General features: G+C 39.5%; 1 protein-coding gene across 1 annotated transcript; it reads right to left on the bottom strand.

The window, feature by feature from the left end:
- Window positions 1-17,277: 17,277 nt before the first annotated feature.
- tmem182a (transmembrane protein 182a) lies at window positions 17,278-21,939 on the bottom strand. The gene is made up of 6 exons (XM_046405004.1): window positions 21,471-21,939; window positions 19,920-20,043; window positions 18,767-18,865; window positions 18,544-18,681; window positions 17,459-17,731; window positions 17,278-17,307 (listed from the first exon to the last, which is right to left on the bottom strand). The coding sequence occupies exons 1-5, from the start codon at window positions 21,627-21,629 to the stop codon at window positions 17,505-17,507; spliced, it is 747 nt and encodes a 248-aa protein (XP_046260960.1). The 5' UTR covers window positions 21,630-21,939; the 3' UTR covers window positions 17,278-17,307; window positions 17,459-17,504.
- Window positions 21,940-22,997: the final 1,058 nt, after the last annotated feature.

Here is a 22,997-nt window from a genome sequence, read left to right as displayed (position 1 = left end):
TCTCAATAATGAGATGCTTCAGTCCTGATCAGTCTGAAAGTGGTGGACTGAACAACTGACAGATTGATGTCATCCATATACTGTATGTGAATAAAATAATGTGAATAAAAGCTACACAGCTGATACAAATAATATATAGCATAGTGCAACACTGACAAACACATTTGCTCCAGTCTGTTATAGATGACCTGTAGTGGGAAAACAGAGTCTCAAAACTCGGTCCAATACAGAGTGCAAAGTGTGCTTGAACAAGGCAGATGGGAGGAAGGAAAAGAAAAGGCTTGTTTACCTTTCCTCCCCTTCTGGGTCGAGGGGGATTCATTAGCTGCTGTGTAAATCAATCTGCTTCTCCTTAAAGGCCTGTCAATTTAGCCCTGATGTCTGGCAGCCTGACATCGCTCACTGGATATTTAACTTGAAAGCCAATTAATCATCATGATTAATTCACTCACAAACCACATGGAACTGTTCGACTCTACCTTATGGAATAAAAGTCAAATTCTCCAGACTTGAAAGGAGAGAGAAATGAGAAGTATTGTATAGTCTCACGGCTCCATTCACTCTTGATCAGCCTCTCAGTACAGAGTCTCAGCTGTCCACACTCTCCTCTCTGTAGCAGCACGGCAACCACAAAACTAAAGCTCCATCTTTTTCACCACAAACACATCTATGCACACATACAACTGTGGTCCATGATCATGCTTATAACTGGGTTCGCTCTTTAAATCTATGCTACTAATACACGCTGGAACTGGAATATACATTTTCTTACACATATAATAAAGTCACTCCTATGTATAGAAAAAAAAACACTTAATGTGTGCTGGCATGCTAATGTTTTCTTAGCTTAATATTTCCTCCTGTTTCTCAGTGAAAAGGTGGGTTCACGTATTGGGGAAGTGGAGTGTGAATTTTGTATTCCATTCAACACTTCATCATTATTTTCCAAAGTCCTAGCTGACATAATGAAAATGACCCAAACTACTACCTACTGAGAAAGACGGTTCTTCTATTAACAAAAGATGTTTTCCCTTCTCTGAAATCATCTTATTTCCACTGAGTTCACTGAAGAAAGGAAGAATTCAGTCTGTACATTTCGTACAATGGGTCTAGTAAACTTTGGGTGGCAGCTTAGCCCTTATTTTGCAATAAAACTGGAGAATACGCCATAATAACAGCAAGAGAAAAATGTCAAAATATCCTTACAAATTCTGTACAGAGAGTATCTTTGGTGTGTTCCTGAAGCTTACAATGTGATTGGCTGACTCAACAAAGTAAAGAAGTCAACGTTTGAATAATTCACAACACCACCTGGCTGACTGATGACTTCCTGTTCCAACCTCTCTTATGTGGCTCTGGACATGAGCAGCAGATCAGTCAATCAATCAGTAATCTCCACCTTGACGATTGTGATGCATTGAGAGAACTTGCTTAAGTTGTAGTGTAATCACCTTTGAAGCAGCAAATGATTACTGTAAAGGCTAACGCTTCTGCTCTAGAACTCAGCACATTTCACTCTGTCTGTACACCTACGCCAAAGGCAAAATATCCATTGTGTGCTGGAGCATCTGTTAAACACATGTCACAACTTTAATTTATGCCGGGCTGGAATGAATGCTTTTCTGCCCATTTCTGAGAAAGAAAGAGATACAATTAGTCTTGTGTGACAATAAGATTCTGATTTAAACATTCTATAATCAATATTTATGTATTAATAATGCATCATGTGATTAGTTTTATCGGAAAAAGATTGCTCAGATAGTGACAAACTCAGAAATTATCACCTGACTTACTGCAGTTCCCATCTGCTTTGCTGGGCTTTATAGCATTTCTCAACTCATTGTTTTGGTTGTCTGCCCTCAACTTTACTGCTTTGGTTCTCTTTCATCACCTTCATCATCCAGAAGCAGCTGGTAGCAAAAACTAAAAAGCTCTGCCAAATCCAGTGCGTGCAACTTAGTCAGCACCGAACAACAAACACAGTTTGTTGCAACACAATAGCAACACAATATTTCCTTCAGACATTGGTGCGGACCAAACCGTGCTAAAAGAGAATGAATACTGGACTTGTATTTACCAGGTGGCCAGAAATCCAAATGAGTGATAATGTCATTGCATAACAGTGAGCATCAGGCTGTTTTAGGAAATAACCAAATCATTTTATAAAGATGTACAGTTTTAAAAGTTTTATGTATTCAACAGGAACAGGGTGATTTGTAAAGATCAGAAAGTCAGAATACTGACATGATCTAACACTAACACATTGTTATTTGTTCTTGTCATCGGTCAGTGAAAGATATGGAATAATATTTCATTATTATTCGGCAAATGAGATTTACTTTTTAACTTTAATGCCCCATGAAATAATTATGTGCTATAGGATGCACCTGATGTAGATTCATCTACTATACACATGTTTTGATCAGGCTACAAACCAAACCAAGGCACAACATCGGATAAGTTTTGTCGTCACAGTTCTGAGAGAAGTTCATCAATCACATTAGAGCCCTTTTAATTAACTGATCAACCCCTCTCGACAGAAAACAACTCCTACCTCCTCCTCCTCCACCTCCTCGCTCCAACACACACAGACACACACACACTACCAGCACTTGCAACCTCCAGCTTAGCCAAGCTCTGCACCACTGGTGGCCATGCTAGTTGTAGCCTCTATTTGAAGAGCAGGACATGAAAGCAACTGCAGACCCTCCACTTGAGCTTGTATCGGATCTTAATTAAAAAGCCTTGCATATTATTTGCTGTAACAAAGGGAAATTTGGGGGTTCATTTAAATCCAATTAGGCCTGTGCTGATGCCTCAGGAGATGAGAGAGTAATTGCTGTTTGAACACGAAGGTCTTTGTTCTGGGCTCCAGTAGATTGATAAAGGCAATAAGCACACAATGTGGAGTGACTGGAGATGGGACGGGGCTGTGAACTCAACACTATGAAAGCTTTAACACACCAGGACCACAGAACAAGACAATTAGTATTATGGAAATTGTTCCTTGTTGTGCTCTGAAAACGATATGTGACTGAGCTGCTTTTTCTGCACGTGTTACTGGGAAGATTGGTTGAGTAAATTGCTTTAGTCATTGTTGCCTTATACCACACACAGTGAGACTCAGCATAATCAAAGTGCAGACCGTTGGTGTATAATTTCATTAACTGAAATGTATTTCCTTTTGATATGTGGTTATCATTAATCTGTTTCTAACTGATTCATCCACTTTTAATGTCATTACTGATTTATGAGAGGCTCAGGTGGTCCATCCAGTTGACCAGTGTGGGGGATGGTAATGATCAATAATGCACACACACACACACCCACACGCACATTTCATAAGAGGAAAAACACCTAAAAAACCTTTAAATGAAGAGGGTTGCTTTGAAACTTGCTTCATATTTTTTTTTTTTTTTTTACACAGATTGAACAACATGTCCTGAATATAACCAATTATGCCATTATCATATACATACAAACAGAGGCAGACATATAATGGCTATGATCTCTCACCTTTAACTTGGTGATCTATTGATTGTGTCTGCCTGAGTCTGGTACCGCCACATCACAGCCAATGAGGAAGTGGATACTCTAACATTTTAGTAAAAACATTTCTCCGCTTTCTTGCCAAGAGTTAGATGAACAGATCAACACCATTGTCGTGTCTGCAGGTTTAATATGAAGTTACCACAAGCAGATGGTTAGCTTAGTACAAAGACTGGAGACAGGAGGAGACAGCTAGATTAATCCTGACCAAAGCATGCATCTGTTTGTTGTTCTCAATCTGAGTTTGTCATGTTTAGACCACCTATCCTTATAATCTCAGTTTGGATAAGAGGACCTGCAGCTAAGCCTGAGCATTGAAATGAGTCCCGCACATTAAAGAGTCTTCCTCTGTGGTATAGTAACAGAAAGAAAGCGAAAGATGACTGATACTGTGGTCCACTGTGTGTACATGAGTGTTTAATGCATGCTCATGTAATTGAATTACTAAATCAATACCTCTGAGGCGCTGCTAACCTAACAACTGCTTCTTAAGAGCATTGAAAATATTCTTACTTCCTCCTTCCTCACCTCTTTGTGCTCTCTCTGTCCATCCCATCGCTCAGACTGTGGTCCCACCCCTCGGGTGAAGTAATGTTGAACTGAACCCTTTTGACATATTTTCACCTCCCCCTTCCTCTCTGGAGATGGCAGTTTGTTGAGGAGCAGAGGAGCACGGCCAGGACACTAAAACACACAGCACAGGTCACGTCTGGGGCCTCCTGGAAGCCAGAGGTCGCATGATAAAGGGTAAAGGCCAGTTCCCTGGCTTTAGACCAAGGTCAAGGCAGCAGAGGTCAGTGTCTGACTTGTCAGCTTCATCCTGCCCTTGGCCTTGAGCTGATCAATAGGAACAAGGTCTCTGCTTGCCTCAGCCAAACGATCAATGAGACATTTACATTTAGCCCAGTCACTCAAACACATCCCTATCACCCCCCAGTAATGTATTTCTGAGATTGAAAAATCCCATTTTTTTAACAGTTTATGGTGATTAGCAGTCCTTCATCACTGGTTTCTTGCTCTTCCCTGTCTTTTTTCTTAGCTTCTGTCAATCACACCAGCCATTGCCATGCTATCATGAACCTCCTCCCATTCTCTGCAGCTTCTCTGTGACACGGGACAAACTGAAGCTATGTTGTTTGGACAGTGTTTCCTATTAAATGGACCTTCCTTTATATTCACACATGGTGCAATTCCAGTCCCAGAGCAATTATACACATGACTACACTTGGAGCTAAAGGAACAGGCTGAATCTTTATCACCAGCCAAAGAGCAGCAGCACCGTGATTCTTACTGAGCAGTTTGCCTTTTTCTGTGCTTTTGTCCTCATTCCCACTGAAAGAGACAGGAAAATTGTTTTGTTCCAATGAAATGACCAGGATTCAAACAAGAAAAGTTAACATAGAGCTCCGCGAACATTTTGCATTCTATGCAAAATTACTCAACTGAAAGAGCTAAGGTAACTATTCACTACAACTCAAAGTTATTTTAACTTAGCAACACGTAATAGCCACATAAAAGACTGAGTGAGTTGACAAGAGAACAGTCAAGAGACAAATCCTGATGCAGCTACTGCAACGCTTGCTATATGAAGTTGAGATTACTGTGATTTTAACAAAGTTGAACAAATATTAATTTGTTAGCATGAAAAAACATAACACACCTTACATGAACATCCACCAGTGCTGTCTCCTGATGTGTTTATGGGCGTTTTTGTTTCTGCTGTCATTACAGACATATCCAAACTAGCTGAACCTGTCCAAGGGTTCACCCTTTCTGTGACATGTAGTATAAACTGTGATAACCGCAAAATTTTGTACAGACAGCTAAGGTCCCCAGAGGATGAATCCTCATGACTGTGGTGATCACCTGGCTTTATTTATTTAATGTTGCAAGCAGTGGCACTTATCCTTTCTCAACTGTCTTAAGCAAAAGATTTATAGTACAGCATTCCATGGTCCAAATGAAAACATTAGCATTTGGGAAAATTACACCTGCTAAAAATGAGTTTGTTTGCATGCTGACCTGTCCATGTACAAAACAGCAATGCAGTGCTGCTGTCTTGACTGTACAGACAGATGCTCGTTCTCAGCTTCTCATTTTCGAAAATTTAATTAACAACCAGAGACTGATTTGTTGGCCCTTTGTAAGTGCATGTGAGCTTGAAAAATTAAACTGTGTCACCTAAAAAATATCCAAATGTGCATCCATGTTGTCCATTTTTCTCTTCCCCTCTCCAGGATATTACCAAATAGTCTCCAAGTCAAAGAGTTTTTTGGACAGGGACAAACATGCACTGAAGTGAGCAGCACTATCCTTTAATAGTCTTTCCTTCCTGATAGTTACAGGTCTGAGCAGTGTCAGAAAATCTGGCAGCAGCTAAGATGAAGGCAGGACGTTTGAAGATGAGGAAAGATGTTTGAACCCGCACCCTCTTTTCTGTGTCCCAGTGGGGAGTGTATATGGGAAGGCGAGTCATGTATTATTTAGAGTTAGATCTGCCTCTGTGCTTGATCAGGCCTTGATTGAGAGAGGTTGTGACTGCTGGTTTCTTTCGCTGTGTAAGAATCTGTTCGCTCAGGAATGAAGGTGAACTTGTGACCTCCAGACATGATGAGGTCAATACCTGCATACATTGAATGCAAAGTGCAGGAGATGCATTACATTTGGACGTCATGTGCACGGACAGGTCATGGCAGAATACTTAGGGAACATTATTCTGGTGCATTAGATTATTGAACAGCATTGGGATAGTCTGCAGTCCTCGTGGAGTTGTTTTAAGCACATGAGAATTGGTAATGTGTCACGACCACAGGGAGCTGTGTTTTAACCAATGCCTAATTAAAGTAGAAACTCTAAGCACTGTGCTCCTCCAGTGTTCAGCAAATGAGCCATAGCTGATATGCTCTTTAAGTTATTAGCAGCTCTGATTCTCAGTCACATCACTTTGTTAGCTGAATGAGGGCTCATAATCCCTAGACAAGATGCTCTGTTGCAGGTGAAGCTCTTACTCCAGTCCGAAGTGGAGTATCAGTTTAGTTTACAAAGTGTTCAATTACTGTATGATGATACGATATGTATGCTTGTACTCATACTCATTAGTGTTTACAGCACTGCTGATGGTGTCATGAAGGAAAAGGGACTGTGACACTACCGGCCTATGCATTAGATATTTGTGAATCTGATTTAGAAATTCGTCAGTTCACTCTCAGTCAAGGCTCTGACCCTGTCCTGTTGAAAGTCTATCTTTGCAATTTTCTCACGATTTCTCATTTTTTCTCATTTTTTGGACACAAGTGGAAACCCTCAGTGAAGGGAAGTTTTAAGTGTAAGATGGAGGTTTGAGGTAGGCTCGGCTGTCTGTCCCTAAAACCAGCTGATTTTCACTCTTCAGACATTATTGTAAAAACTAAACAAATCAGTTACATATAGAGGTACATACATTTAAATAGGATCCATGTTTTGTTTAAGGTCATATGTTCTTTTAATTCCTTTTTACAGTAACTCACAGACAATCAGTAAATCATGCATGTGCTGCGAATGGACAAAGACTGCCATATCAGGCAGGCTGCATTTGAATAACAAATTTGAACGAAAAAGCAGGTTAACCTTCAAACTGCGATGTACATTGATTCAGCGTTAAATATGCATTCAGAAGATTTATTGTCCTGCGCTGATCGGTCTGCAAAGTTGGACAAATGCCACCAAAAGACCGTTCATGCTGCTTCTTTCCCTTCCTCTCCCTTGTCAACGCTTGGATCTACAATCAAGATAATCCATCATTGTGGCACATAATGCAAAAAAAGATATTAAACCCACTCTGAGAAAATGTATTCCCAACCACTGAAATGAGAATAAAATGCTGCTTAAGCATTTAGTGAAGGTTAAAAAAGGAGAGGACTGCAAGTGATGCACCTTCACAACCTGACAATCACAATAAAAGTTCATTCACATTCTGATGGACACATTGGAATGGAGAAGGGCATTCAAATTATTGTAATAACACAATAGAATGATGACCTTATTACAAAAATGTCAGAGTAAAGTTGAAATAAATACGAATGATACAATATGTTCTGCAGAGTTCAAGGATGCTAAACCAAGAGGATGTTTACTTCACCTAATATGCTGAAGGAACAGATGGCAAGGCTGGAACAGAGGAGTTCAAACAAGAAGGAATGACGAGAACCGAGAAAAGCAGCAGAGAGGTCAGGTGCAGACTGAGATTCTCTTCACAGCAAATACGCAACATAGTTACAATGGCTACAGATAAGAGCAGCGTTTAATTCAAGTTTTTAATTTTTTCAGGCCAGTGATGTTTTCAGGCATGTGTATTCAACACCTTCAGTAGTCTGATTATCTGATTATAAAAATCGTCCTCAGTTTGTTCATGACAGAGTAGAAGAAGAAGGATTTGAACCATCACATCACACAAAAAATGTTTCATTAAATTGGTATTAATTAATTAAATTCTTTCGTGAGAGTTAGCAGTGTGAGGAAACACCATCAATTTAACAGCAGATAGATAGATAGATAGATAGATAGATAGATAGATAGATAGATAGATAGATAGATAGATAGATAGATAGATAGATAGATAGATAGATAGATGGATGGATGGATGGATGGATGGCCTGTGTCTTACATAACAACAGCTCTGAGGGGCAAATCATTTTCCAGTCACGAAGGCTCGGATGTTGCCATGCCAACAAGCAGGTGTCTTTTGCGATGATGGACAGGAGATTGGCATATCGTCTTCTGCTGGCTGTGGAGTGGCAGAGCAGGGACCGGACTGAGGTTACACACAGGCTAATACAGAAAGAGCAAAATTTATTTAGCTGTTTTGCTCGGCATTGTTGATAACGTAGCACACAGAGGTGTTGATTCACAGTGGGCTCAGCAGCATTAGGAGCCCTTTTACATAGTCAGTCATTTGGTTGAATTTTAATATTAAGTACTGCAAATTGCATTTTAACTGACAAGAAAAGAGGGCATGTACACACACACAAAGACTACACATAGCAGGGTATCAGTGGTTCAGCCTTTGAGGTCCATTTAGTGGGTGTGTTGGGGATTAAACCTAAAATATTCACAATGAAACCATAATACAGCAAACCCTACAGATCTCCAAACAGACCCCATCACATGTCATGAAACATGTATTTTACCTTTCAGTCTGGCACGAGAATGACTCTGAGGATACAGAAGAGCCTTCGTTTAACACTACAGTGACCACAAATTGCAGCAGGACAGTCAACGCAACACCAGTAGTGTTGAAAAAGCACTTTACCTCTGCACATTTTTGCACTGTGGTGCAAACACACCTGACAGGAAAAAATTTCTGGGTTCAACCATACCAGCCAGCTGGGGGCCTCCTGTGTGGAGTTTACATTTTGATGTTTCTTTGGTTGCTCAGACTTCCACCCACAGTCCAAAGACAGGTTAACTTGTCTGTAGGTGGGAATGTGAGCACGAATGGTTGTCTATCTCTGTACGTCAGCCCTGTGATTGACTGGTGACCGATGTGCCCCGCCTCTCGCTGAACATCAGCTGGGATCAGCTCCAGCTCTGAGATGATAAGTGGGTATAGCTAATAGGTGGATGGACATTTTGGCAGAGCTGAACAGAGTCTGAGAGTCTAGTGGGTCTTTCCAGCAGGGAGAAAAATCCTCTGCTGTAGACTTTGACTGCTGCCAGAAACAGGGGAGAAACAAGCCACGGAAAATTAATCTTCACTGCCCAAAATTCAAAGGGATCATCATCATTTGTCTTCAAAACATTTCTGCCCATCAGTTTAAGTGCAGTACAACTCACCAGTTAAACAATTAGTTGAGTGGTAGCAAAATAATTAACAACTACTTTGGTAACTTATTAATTGTTTCAGTCATCTTCTTTCTCTTGTTCCATCCTTTGAAATATGATGACTTTCTACTTTTTGTCAGACATAATTGTTAACTGAATATTTGGTAGGGTTTTTGACTGATGGTCAGACAAAAGAAGACATTTGAAGACCTCATGTTGGTCGTTGGAGGTTTACAATTAGTTTAATTGGATAATCAAAAAATAGTTGAGCATGTTGTTTCTTTAAACTTTTCCAAGTCAGTATGATTAGTTTGTGTTTTAGGAAACACCTTCACAGTTTGCATTTCAAACTGTATGTTTGAACAATTTAAATGTCTCAAAATTGTTACATTTGTCTCTCTAAAACCTTTCCGATACAAAAGCACTGCTCCAAACGCCTCTTCTGGTGTGACGCCAATTTATGACAGAAAAACTTTAATATCTTTTGGCGATTTGTAACAGTCCATCATTAGGCGGACACTTTTGTCTTTAGCTTCGTAACACTTTGTACAGAATATTCTTGAGAGAGCTGTAACATTTAAACTTCATACTCTTTGTAAATGTACACAAATTGAAATCGATAGTGTGTAAATCTTAAACATCAGTGCGCAAGTCGTCACCAACGTGTGTGTGTGTGTGTGTGTGTGTGTGTGTGTGTGTGTGTGTGTGCTTGTGGCTCCCAGAAAAGGTATGTGTGATTATTCATGTCATTCAGAGGAGTGATTAAATATTCCTTATACCCTCAGAGCAGAGAAGGAAATGAACCACAGCTACGTTCTAACAGGAGATGACAGATCTTTTAAATAATGTTTATTTATCAATGGTAACATTTACCAGCCTCTGTGTGGTCCCTCTGGCATCCAGAGGCATCTCTGACTTCCACTGCCTGAAGCCCGGCAGCGTCTCCTCAGCTGGCATTTCCTTTTTACTTTGTAAAACTTTGCAGAAGTTTGCGGTGTTGTGTTTCTCAAGGCTTTTCTCTTCTGTATTTCGTCTTCAGATATGAACAGAAAGGGAAGGACGCAGGGTGAAATGAAGGACAGAGATACTGCAAAGATGTGGTACAAAAGGTTTTACACAAGTATAGACAAGCAGGAGAAAGGAAAAGACAAAATGTGGGAAAAAAAAAAATTCTTCCTTGCAACATTTAAACTATCACAATGGCGAATAACCAAACGCGCTTAATGACAGATTGACAAAGAAGTGGTTTACAGCAAAGCAACAGAAGTATAAGGGCAATCTAAATTGCAATTCAAACATATGAATTAATAAATGAATATATTCATTTATCATCTGCATGAAGATACATTATTCACTGCACTCCTACATCCAAGCTATCATTATACTTCAATTAATACAAAGTCTGCTCTTACCACTGCAAACACCATACTCTCCAAACAAGATTTTACTTTCAAGGAACGTCAACCCTACTTGGGGTCAAAGGTATGATTTTGCAAGTTAAACCAGTATAAAAGCAGAGCAGCAGCCACAGGATGAGGGCACACGTGAAGCATGTTGGTTGCGGTGCTGGAGGAAAAAGGATTGTAATGTTATACTTGGTAACACCGGGATTTAATCTGAAGCTTCAAACAACAGAAAAGGATTGTCTGTCGTCAAAGCTGCTGCAAATACATTCAGAGGAAATCAGCAGGTAAAGCAGTGTGAACTGATTTCTTCGTGTCTTTTCTCTTGCCTTGCATTGTGTTGCTTTCTTTTCATTTGACGTTCAGTGACTGCTTGTGCGGGCTAGTGTCACCTGAGAGCCGTATCCTTCGAATCTATAGTTACATTATGATATTTTCAATGTTCAGACCTTTTCATTCAGTAGTTCTAGCATCCTTTTTCATTTGTTTCTTTACTTTTTATTTACTGCAGCGTGCATCCATCAGAGAGATTGCCTGTTTTGTCAGTGTTGCTGTGTTTCTTTATGTCTAAATCTCAGCACAAGTGGTCATGTTGTTGTAACTTTAACAAGACTTCACCCACATTAATCTAAAGGCGTCGTGACTCTGATGTCCTTCCGTAATGTAGTTCAACTGTTAATAATAGGCCCGCATTTGCTTTGCTGTGATTTCAATACATAATACATAATTTTCATAAATGTTACTCTAATGAAGGGAGGTTGCATATGAAGCAACTCTTATGAATACACATGAAAAGTGAAACAAAGAGTAGAAATCATTTAAATTGTTACATTAGAATTGTATATTTTGTTCTATTAAATATGGTAAACAGGGCTTTTGCCTGTTTATTTTGTTGAATGCATTTACAAATGCTGACATGCTTAAGACTAACAGATATGACAGTGCCCTCTTGAAAAATGGCATTAATAAACATGTGTAACATTAAAACAGACTGAGGGATTGTGCTTCAGCAGGATGGAACAACAAACATCTTTATCAGACCGCTGAGATGCGCTCGATGGAGAATCAGATGTTGCATGAAGTGGACCTGGGAACCAGGACACGAAATGAAAATGCTGCTGAAAGATTTTGTTATTCTGAAATTTAGTAAAAAAGAAAACAATGTTTTTGGTCATCTTGTGAATTTTCTGTACTCTGAGCAAAAGAATTCTCCTGGAGAAAAAATAGGTGGACTTCAAAAAATAAATTTTGAAAAAGTATGGCCAAAAAACTGCACACATGTAGATGAATCCTTCTTTTATAGTCACTCTTTTCAAGATATATTCACTTACATCTTCTTTATAGCCTTGTTCTGTCTATTTTTAAGTTCTTAAATTAATGGAAGTTGTTGAAGAATTTTGCAACACAGATTTGCAACAACAAATTATTACTCAGTTGGTTAATCTCCACTTAACTAGATACAACCTTGCAATCAAACACAGTCCAAGTTTAGATGTTCAGCTTTTTTGTTGAAGCCGTCTGAAATGTATAAATTCAGTTTATGTTTATTCCTGAGGTCTTAGTCAAAGGTGGTGTTCTCCTGGACTACATTATATTGAAAGGAGTTTCAATTTTTTGTACTCGTACATACAGGAAGGCCTGAGAATATTAGAAACACAACAGACTATAATGGAGTCCTGTAAAACACCACCGTTAACTATGACAATTCAATAAATAAAATAAATAGAAAAGTAAAGTAAATCCAAAATCATGAAATAACGAAAGATAGCAAAATAATAACATGTGGAGTTACATTTTGTCACTTTTCAGCAGGACATCTTGTTAAGTGTCACCCAGTCAAAAAAGGTGGGGACTGACTAACTGTTCAGATGGGGACAGATAGGTACAGTGCGGGAACCCCTGACTGGCTTTACAGCCGTGATGCCGCCTCACCGACGCCCAGTGTTGTAACACTGCATAAGAAATGATATGCAAGAGGTATATCTGAATATTCATGAGCAAATCCTCTGGCTTTCTGTACTGTAGCATTAATTAATTGCTCGAGGGGAAGCCATACCCAAATAAGGCGCCGAAGTGCCTCGTGCTGAAACGAGGCAGTCCCAAAGAAAGCATTAAAACGTGAGAAAATCATGACCAGTGGGTGCTAACACTGTGTGGATTTTTCTAAACAGCATGCATGTGTACGTGCTGAAAAATGTTACTCATTTATTTGACAATTAGAACAATGATTTAAGTGAAAAAGAAAACAAAGCAACTGCACTGAAATAATCTCTCATAGGTGAACCAGTCTCGAACAAAGTCTGTCTTTGTTTAGGATTTGTGGATATATATGTTCCATTAAAAATGTATGAATATTCAAGAGGAAAGATGGTTGAAGAGTCCCAATCATCTCCTACACAGTTGCTCTGGCAGTTAAAAGAGGGCCGCTGAGAGGAGTTTGACTGTGAACGGCATTAGCATGCCTTTGAAACGAGAGACCTTGGGTATGAACAAGGGCTATCCATCCACACTTTGGAATGTAATTTATATGCGCAAACTGAGGTGTGAGGCCAGAGGATGTTAGAGGAGCAGTAAGGATCCACTCGATACAGGTGTAGCTTTCACTGGCCAACAATGTAATACCTGTTTTTATACTGCCAGCGCCTCTTTGCACATCAGTGAGTTCCTCTGAACTTCCAGACTATACTGAAACTGAAAGGAACATATGAGTATATAGATAATTGGATGCTCTGCTTGTATTGTATCGTCTATGATCTGGAGGAAATGTGTTGCCTCATCACATAAATCCAGTTTAATGTTTCAAGCCGAGTGCCGGTAAAAGTGTTGATTTTCAACTGTTTGTTTGATGACCTGAGTTACTTTTTATGCCACTGCCACCAGTGACCTATGTGCTCAAGTCTCTGAATTATGCATGGTGATTATACGACGTAGTCCTCTGAATTGTAAATTCTCACAATTATACAGCCCATTGTCTATTCATTATTTCAAAACGAATGGGAAATTATGTAAAACTATCTCTAAAGAGGAAAGCAGCGTGTAATATGACTTGCCATATTGTTCATGCAATTCAAATACTTTGCTTTTTCTGAGAGTTGAAAGTAATCTGATTTAAATGAAATCTGACTTGCATGTCATGTGGGATTATGATACATTTGGAAGATAAGCTATGATAACTATGAGGTGAGAGCACTCAGGCAAAGAGTGTTTTCCAATTAACTTAAACCTCCCTCAAGGTTAAATATACAAGTGTTGACTGAGAGTCCAACTTATCTGCTTTTCTCGACCAGACGAGTGAAGGACTTCAACATGTCCCACAGCTTCTCTCTGCTTTTATGATCTCTTCAGCACATACACTGTACACACACAGTGTATTTTCACAGATGCCAAAGCTACTATCTCATTTATAAATATCCAGAATTAGTATTTTGTCTAGATTGAGACATATAGCACACAGGCCATCAGTTTCAGCACACATTTGTGAACTTTAGATGCCGTACAGTACATATCCACACTTTACCCTGCAGTGAAACTGCTTCAAGTCCCCTGGTATAGATGCAAAAATAAAGGTGCTTTTCTGTCAGGGCCCCCACAACTCTGGAACAATTTTATCCTGCTGCCTCAGTGACCTTTAAATCTCCAGTTTGTATAAACTTATATTTCCACACCAGGTGGTCTTTCTGCTCCCCCTCCACTCAAAAATGGATTTTGTTCACTGGTGCCTCGGTAGGATGTTTGACCTGCGCGGTGGAGAATGATGCATTTGCAGTGAGTTTGACACTGGATGCTTCTTATTAGTCTGTTTCTCTGTGTTCACCTTAACACGAAGAGCAGACATTTCAGTGATGTAGAAGGCATCTTGTATCCAGTCGTTAAACTTTAAACCAGATATTTGGGTATTCGTGTATATGCTGTGCATTTTTCACTGAAGAGGAGCAGATATAGTTTTAACAGTTTCAAAACAGGCAACTGAATATTTTAGTGTAAAAGTAAAAAATACAAAACAACCAAAAACATGAGAGAAATTACTGTTGAAAGCAAAGTGTTCTCATGCGTCTTATAATATGTCTTGCTTTGATTTGAAAAGGGTTATCACTGGGTTTTACACTCATTTATTCCCGCTGTTTTATGTTTTTTCTTCACCTTCATTATTTTGGCTATAGACATGTTGAGTGTGGAGCATAATGACAGATATTTAGATTTGATTTTTAGATTCGTTGTGTCTGTTCTGTTCTGTTTTTTTCTATTTGATCTGCTCTGTGCTGTTCTATTCTGTTTGGTTCTGTTCTGTCTGTTCTTTTCTATTCGACTCCATTTTGTCTATTTTTTTCTGTTCTCTTATGTTCTGATCCGTTCTGGTCATTCTATTCTAGAACTGTTCTGTTCAACTACCTGTTGGTTTTCACACATTCCACTACCATTATGATAATGATTAATGGGAATCTTATTGCTTTTAAAGCCATGTATCTTGCATGGCCTTTGGTTGCACAGTGTGTGGAGTATAAGGACCTGCAGTAAGACCGCTGCTTCCTGCCTCCCCCTTCCTCCCTCTTCCTCCTCCTCTGAAAGTGTTACCCTCTCATCCTCTATCTCCCCTCATCCGCTATTCTCCTCCTCACCTCCTGCTGCACTCCATCCCTCTGCTGAGCACAGGTATTTGTTTAGGAATCTCTCGGTGGAAATTATACTCCATCTTCGGCGCTCCCTATCAACACACAATTATCATGGGCAATCATGCAGAACAGTGCTGAATTCAGCTGGGACTCTGATGACATTACTGACTGCAAGGCCCAGCTTCTTCTGGAGGTAGCCAGCTCCACACCTGCATTACACCTCTCTCTCTCTCCCTCTTTCAAACACACGCGCACTCGGATATGGATGGAGAAAATATGAAACTTTTTTTTATAATCTTATTAGAATTTCATTTAAACCAGGAAGTCCACCACATAAGAAATCTCTCTCCTAGGGGAGACTTGGCTGAAAGGACCATTCCAACCTGAAAGGACAAATCCTCTGATTTTATCTTACAGTTTATTAGCTTATTTCAACCTCTGCGGCCTCCTCTCGTGACCTGCAGTGGTTTGCCTTGGTGTAGCTCCTCGTATGCCTGAGCTGAAGTTTGGTTCAGCTCCCCTCTCTCTGTGTTAACAACAATTTGAGATTTCAGGACTTTGGAAGTGTGAATCTCTATCCTCAAGTGTCTTCGGTAAAGGCAAAGTCAATCTCACAAAGTAATCAGTGCCTTACTTTGTGTCACTCTCTCCTGCATTCTGAGACACACCATAGATGCATAAACCCTGTGTATGATAAGTACATTAAAAAGCTCAAAAGCATGGAGTTAATACAGACACATGAGAATCGGCACAGGAGTCCATTCAGATCCTGATCAAATGCTCCATTCATGAGTGAAATTACCATCCGTCTGTCAGCCAAGGTGTGAATTCTTTCATCTACACATCCTGCTTCTGAAGTTGTGATTAAATGCATAACGCCACATACACTAGACACGAGATAAGCAAATAGGGTTTCTGCTGCTCACGGTGTAGGCTGATGTGTAAATGAACAGTGCCCTCTTGTGGTATTTCATTCTCTTATGAAATGGGACTGCTGATATTGGTTACACTCAGCTGACGCTACGTTTTGAAAAGCCTGGCCTCAGTAGCATGAATCCTTTCACAATGCTTCAAACTTGTTTCAGTGACAAAATGATTCATTTCATGCATCAGTGCTTGTCTTCAACTCGTCCTTTTATTGGCAAAACAAATCAGAGAAAAATACATTTATTTGGACAGAAATAATGTTACTGCGGAATCTCACAACACACTTAATGGCTCAGGGAAGAACCAGACTGGGGGTAAAAACGTGTACAACAAAACAACCTAAACCTAAACCAGTTACATAGACTCACCATAAAAAGCCAAGCATGCTTCAAACTCCACTTATAAACATAAACTGTGCTGAATAAACTGATCAAACAGGTCAACACATATGACCAAATAACAGAACAGTTTCACGCTATATACAGTAACAGTAAAGTGAGGCATCAGAAAAAGCATCAAAATAAGAATAATATACTCTGTGAAATAAAAATATTTGTTGGATGATTTTATTCTACATTTTCCTTATTATCCAAAAAGACCAAAAGCAGCAATGAACGAATCCTACAACAAGTTGTGTCTTTGATCCTTTATCGTGAGGAACGTGGGCACTGTGGTTTATGCAGTTTAAACTGAGCTTCGACACACTCGCTGTCCTCTAGGCCTATATACAGAACCTGATACCAGATATTTTTCTGGATTCTTATTCTTCATATTCTTCAGCATATTCCAAGTGCATCAGCTCAACATCATTTGATTGCTTGCAATTCTGAATTTTGTGAACATATACTCATAACTTTCACAGCAATGAACGCACAAACGAAAGTGTATATGCAGTATGCTATGTGTGCTCAGGCATGTAGCAAATTCCTCACATAGTCTACTACCCATGGATAGCTCAGCTGAAGGTAGCTCAGGGAGGAGTAACGATGGAGCCCAACGACGCTTGTAATCTTTTTATCCTGGAACAAAGTGCTCAGAACTGTCAGGTCATTTACACCAGAGAGCAGCTATATATCTTCCTATTTTTACATGGCAAACAAATAAATATCAAATGTATGGTTGTATAAAAAAAAGAAAGGAAAGACAGAAAATGAAAAGAAAAACACTTACATTCCAAACATCTTAAGCCCTCAGTCTTTATCTCTGTTGACCAAAGTCAGTGGTAATGAATCTGGATGGTTCGACCAATGAGGAGGAAAAGAAGACCAGCTAGGAGGCAGAAGAAGATACCAATGGGGGCAAACATGAAGGACAGACCATAGTTTAGGGACAGCTGAAAGTACGGACACACTGCAGAGCGCTGGTGATCTATGTAGACATCCACCACATCCAACACCTGCACCCAGAGTACGTACATGACCACCACACACAGCAGGAAAAGACCTGGTGCAGAGATGGACAAAGAGAGGAGACTGTGATTACTGAAACTCAGTCACATGCTTTTTTATGTGAGGCAATTAATCCAAAACAGGAATATATAACCAGCGGTGGAAGAAGTATTCATATCCGTCACTTAAGTATGCCAACACAGCATTGTAAAAGTACACCATAATAAGTGAAGGTCATGTGCTGGAAATCCCACATAAGTAAAAGTACTGAAGCATTATCAACTAAATACTATGAGCATGTCAAAATTAAAAGTATTTGTTTGACAGAAAAATGGCTGTGTGCTATATATTATCATTATTTATTATTAGGTTGTTAATACTCTTGCATCAAGGGTAAGTAGATTTTTACTGTTCCTGAATGAGGTGTGGCTCTAGTTTGTACATACACATAGTTTAGTGCAGCAGGTTCCAAACCAAGGGGTCTCACACCTCCAAAAGGTCACAAGGTAAATTTCATGCATGGCCATGAGAAGAAGAGAACACTCATTTGACAATTAAATATATAATAATTATTTGGAATATTCTATAAGGTTTTCTTTTGAGATATTGGATACTAATACCTTTATTAATATAGTTATTTGAATGAAATTCTCTGAGAAGGTTGGAGAGGAAATGTCTCTTTGGTAGAGCTGCTAATGACTCAAAAGACGTCTGAAACATCACATGGGTGTTCCAGTGTGAAATCTTAATTTGAAAACTATTAATAGAAGTGAAAGTGCAGAGTAGCAAAGTACAAGTAAGTCAAAATTACAATATGTATACTTAGTTGTATCCCACCACTGGATTTTAATCATCTCAAAGCCTCACCAGATGCCAGGAAGAGGCCGCCTCCTGCTTTATACAAGCGATGGCTGGCGAACGGAGCAGCACAAATGATCACGAACCCGCCGAGCACGACAGCTGCCACTCCAATGAGCATAAAGACGCTCCAGAAGCCTCTGTAGACTGGACAACAGAAATGTTATATACACATACACATTATACGAATAAGTAAATAGATAAATGCATAAATAAATCAAAAGACACGTACTTATGGCAGAATCATACTCCGTGGCATTGTGGGTCTGATGAGACACTGGGAATGGGAAGAGGTACGCGTGCACGCACACTTTAGAGTGCGGCTGATTTGCTGGAAAGAGAAAGAATAAATAAATAAATGCAGAAATCAAACCAGAATGTAATCTTACAAGTAAACACTTGGAAATTAGAGGACATCAAGTACAGTATAATAGCTAATAACTAAGCAAAAAACATAACAGGAAAATATCAAACAAGGAAGATCCTGTATATGCAAGAAAGATTTGATTCTGTTCTTTACACAGTGATGGCTCACATTTAATTTGTAATCTCCCCTATTTGCTTTGTCAGTTGCAGACTGACCGCTGTGTCCCTTTTCACTTTGTCAGAGGTCCTTCATGGATCTGTCTGACAAAATCTGATAACAGAGTGACAAAAAATAATGATGATTTTAGATGTTTTTCCTCTCATGTTTTCATATTTGACTCTGCTCCCTTCTCTTCCACCATGTGAAATTCCACAGACCCTCACAAGGTCTTTTCAGCGCTAGAGGCTGTTTCTGACAATGACCCACCATTCAAAGTCCCCATAAGAAAATACACGCCACATAATCACCTGACAATCGACCAGAATAACATCACATGGCACAAGGTCTAAGCAGTCACATGAGAGGGTTTCCACCTCTATGGCAACATAGTTTTATTGACATAACAGCAGCAAATCAGAAGCTGGTACTTATTCTGAGGCAGTGCTGAAGCATAAGATTGGAGAGCAAAGATTTCCACACTCACCAGCCAGCTTCAAAACACAGAGAACAGGATCATTTAAGAAATGTTAAAAAGACAAAAAATGTACTCCCTTTTACTTGCATCTTAAAGTACTGTTTCAGTCAGCAGAGCTGTAGTTTAACCCTGATGTCCTGCTCCTAATGGAGACCCTGTGCTCTCTTTGACTGCTCAAAAACATATTTCATATCATTCTGATACTTCCTGACTTCTTGGTGATGGATTAGCTGTACAATACAGTAAAATACAATGGATTTTCATCTCTCTGTGATTGGAGTTGACAGTGCTTTTTAACAACTAATAATCTTCTGTAATTAATCCATTGGGAACGAAAGCCAATGAAACACAAAGTTCAAGCAATGATGTGTCTGTCTGACTTACTGAACCAGAGCTTCCACAGCAGGTTGTCATCATCCACGTTGCCTCCAAACGAACACTTCCAAAAAAATCCCTCATGATACAGAGTGACATCACTGGTGGCCTGCTGCACCACCACATCTCCAGGCTGAAAGGCAAGATTAAAGAAAAAATAATGACTTATTCCTCAATATATTCTGTCTTTACAATTGTAGAATTGTGTTTGTATTATCTTACTTATGGATTCTCTCTATGTTATAAAATATTATTATTAAATAAAATTCTAAATATTATTATATTATTACTGATTGTCTGTTGATGTAATTGAAGCCCAGGAGCAGCCTCAGGACAGTGTGAGGCAGGTGTACAGTCTGCTGCCTCAGAGTGCCACAGAGCAGCTGTTCAGGCAGGTCAGGAGGGTTGAGCTGAGCAAGCATCCCTAACCTCATGCACGTTTGATTTGGTGCCGTGCAAATATGCAGGTCAAGTGTGCGCCCATGCAGGAAACTCTCATCATTAGTGGTCACTATTTTTTGAAAGCGAGTATAATAAACAAAAAAGACATGTCCTAAATTGCATCTCATCCATGAAATACCTCTCAAGGAAATTAAAGCAGAGGTGGAGAAATTAAGCAAGTTCCAAGTAAAGGGTAGTCAATCAGGCCAAGAACCCCGAAAATACTAACATAAAGCTGAAAGGTCACAAGTCAATTAATGGCATTGGAGAGACTCACAAACATATTTCACTGTCACATAATGTTTTTTTTTTGTTTGTTTTGTTATGTTTTTGGTTGTTTTTGGTTGTTTATTTGTTTTTTTTAAAATACTGAATAGATTCAACTTCAACAAAAATATTTAAACAAAATAATCCTAAAAAGATTAACAATCAGTGTATACGATGATAACACTCCACTCAAGAATTAAAACAACTGTTTTTTTTAATTGACACATATTGAACAAATTAAAAGGATTAGATCTTCACATACTGTATATACTACGTGTTACTACTTTGGTTTTATTGTGGTGATATCACGTCTCATATCCAGCGTCAGTGTCCACTATGAGAAGCTGGGTATGTTCTAGTCGGTGATATTTAATACTGCACCATTCCACTGGGACTACTGCTATTTGTATTTCTATCATAGGAGCACATGCTACAAGCCATGTCTCAATCACTGCATAGCTGCACACATGCTACATTAAACAGTGTCTGATTACATGAAGAGTCCCTGCAGGGATGCCTCTCCGCCCTGCGCTTCAGCTACAGAGAGAATGATCGCAACAACTGATCACAGTTTCCAAAATAGAAGAAGTGACTTTGATTGTAGGTTAAAGGTCCACTCCTCTGATATTTTGCTATGAGCATGAAAACTGTAACTTTACAATACCAGCCCCACTACTAACCCTAATCTTAATGATTTAAAGCTTATATATTATGCAAAATAATAGAATTGGTGGAATTATTTCTTGTCATTTTGCAAACTATAACTACATGATAACTCATTTTCAACTGAAAAACAAATGATAAGTCACTATCGTCTGAGCCTTCATAACCTGCTGCTGCTTGAACACCCACCTCCACAGTCACACCACCCAGTCCAATGGATCCATTAGGGTTTGAGTGGCAACTCTCAGAGGCCAGCAGCCAGTAATCAGTTCCAAACGAGAGGAGGATGAACACAGCTGCTAATGCCCCAAAGAGCCCTGCGAAAAACAACGCCACACTAAGCTTCATGGTCCAGGATTGACCAGTCTCTCGATTCTACAGGATTCCCTCTCTCTGTCTGACTTTCCCCTCCAACTATAGTGAGGGCATGTGACAAGCAGCGGCAGAAAGAGTCACTCCTCTCCCACTGTAGTATATCCACTGGGTAAGATGGGTTCCAGCTGGATTATGGCAGGTTACTGGATCTTGACTCCTCTCCTGTCCCTCTGTCTGTGTTATGGGATGACATGGTTGAGCACATGACTCCTCTGGACCCTACTCAGGCCTGCATCCAGCCCACCCACCCCCCAGGGCTATTTTGGGGGTCTGATTGAAGGCGGCTGCACTACTCCACTGTAGGGCTGGGTGTGTGAAGCAGTTGGAGAGCATGCAGGGAGGGGATCAGTGCAGAAATAACCAGGGGCAACTGGACACCCACGGTCTGTATGGGAATGTCAGATCAGGGTGAGACTGAAAGGACAGAGGGGGATTGAAACACCCTGCCCAAAGCCTCTAAACAGACACACGCACACACGCACGCACACACACACACACACACACACCAGTATCATTTCCTGTAAATGGAGGGCAATGAGAATCACTGTAAATGTACCTTTACTTCTTGGGGATTTTCAGTCCAGTTTTGTCACACAGATAATTATCAATATATACTGAACAATTAAATTATTTATCAGAGAAATAAGAAAAGGTATTCTTTAAAACAATTTCATTTGAATTGCACAAAATCATTCAATTAAAAAACATGTTTAAAATGTACATTAACATGTCAGTTTTAAAAAGTCTCTTGGTCTCGCATACTTTTATGGGCCTAACAACAAAAGCTACTGTGTCCTTTTAGTCTTTTCCCTAAAGGAATTTAACAAGTGATACATTAATAGCAGTTTTGTTATTTTAAGTGGGGGAAGTTATTTATTTGGTCCTCCTATAATAAATGTTTTTAGTATAATCACAAACAAACAGGTTTACAGTGTGATTTTGTGATCAGTAACAGTCAGTGTGAGTTGAGGAGAAACTCTGCTTTATTAGCATCTGAGGGTCATATTTAGCAGTGAACCTTCATGTAGACGCCGACAAATTTACACACTGATGTGACCCAGGCCATCCTCAGCCAGAGACTCCACCCTCATCCCATGCTCTGGCAGTCTGATTTATCAGATCAGGAAATAACTGTATTTTAAAGGGTGGTTACCACATTACAGTAATAATTATAATATTAAGTCACAGTCTACTGTAGTATTAACTATCCAGCTACTATACTTCACTAGCAAGGAAATACTCAAATGCTGTAGTAAATACTGTGAACTTTTCTTTTTTTTTTTTTTTTTTACATTTTATTAATTTGCATTAATTAATTGCAGCACTTTGTTATAAAACACA

The sequence above is a fragment of the Scatophagus argus genome, chromosome 11 (assembly GCF_020382885.2).
Source record: "Scatophagus argus isolate fScaArg1 chromosome 11, fScaArg1.pri, whole genome shotgun sequence".
Taxonomy (NCBI): Eukaryota; Metazoa; Chordata; class Actinopteri; family Scatophagidae; genus Scatophagus; species Scatophagus argus.
Note: the sequence above shows the minus strand (reverse complement) of the source record. Positions and strands in the feature narration are given on the sequence as shown.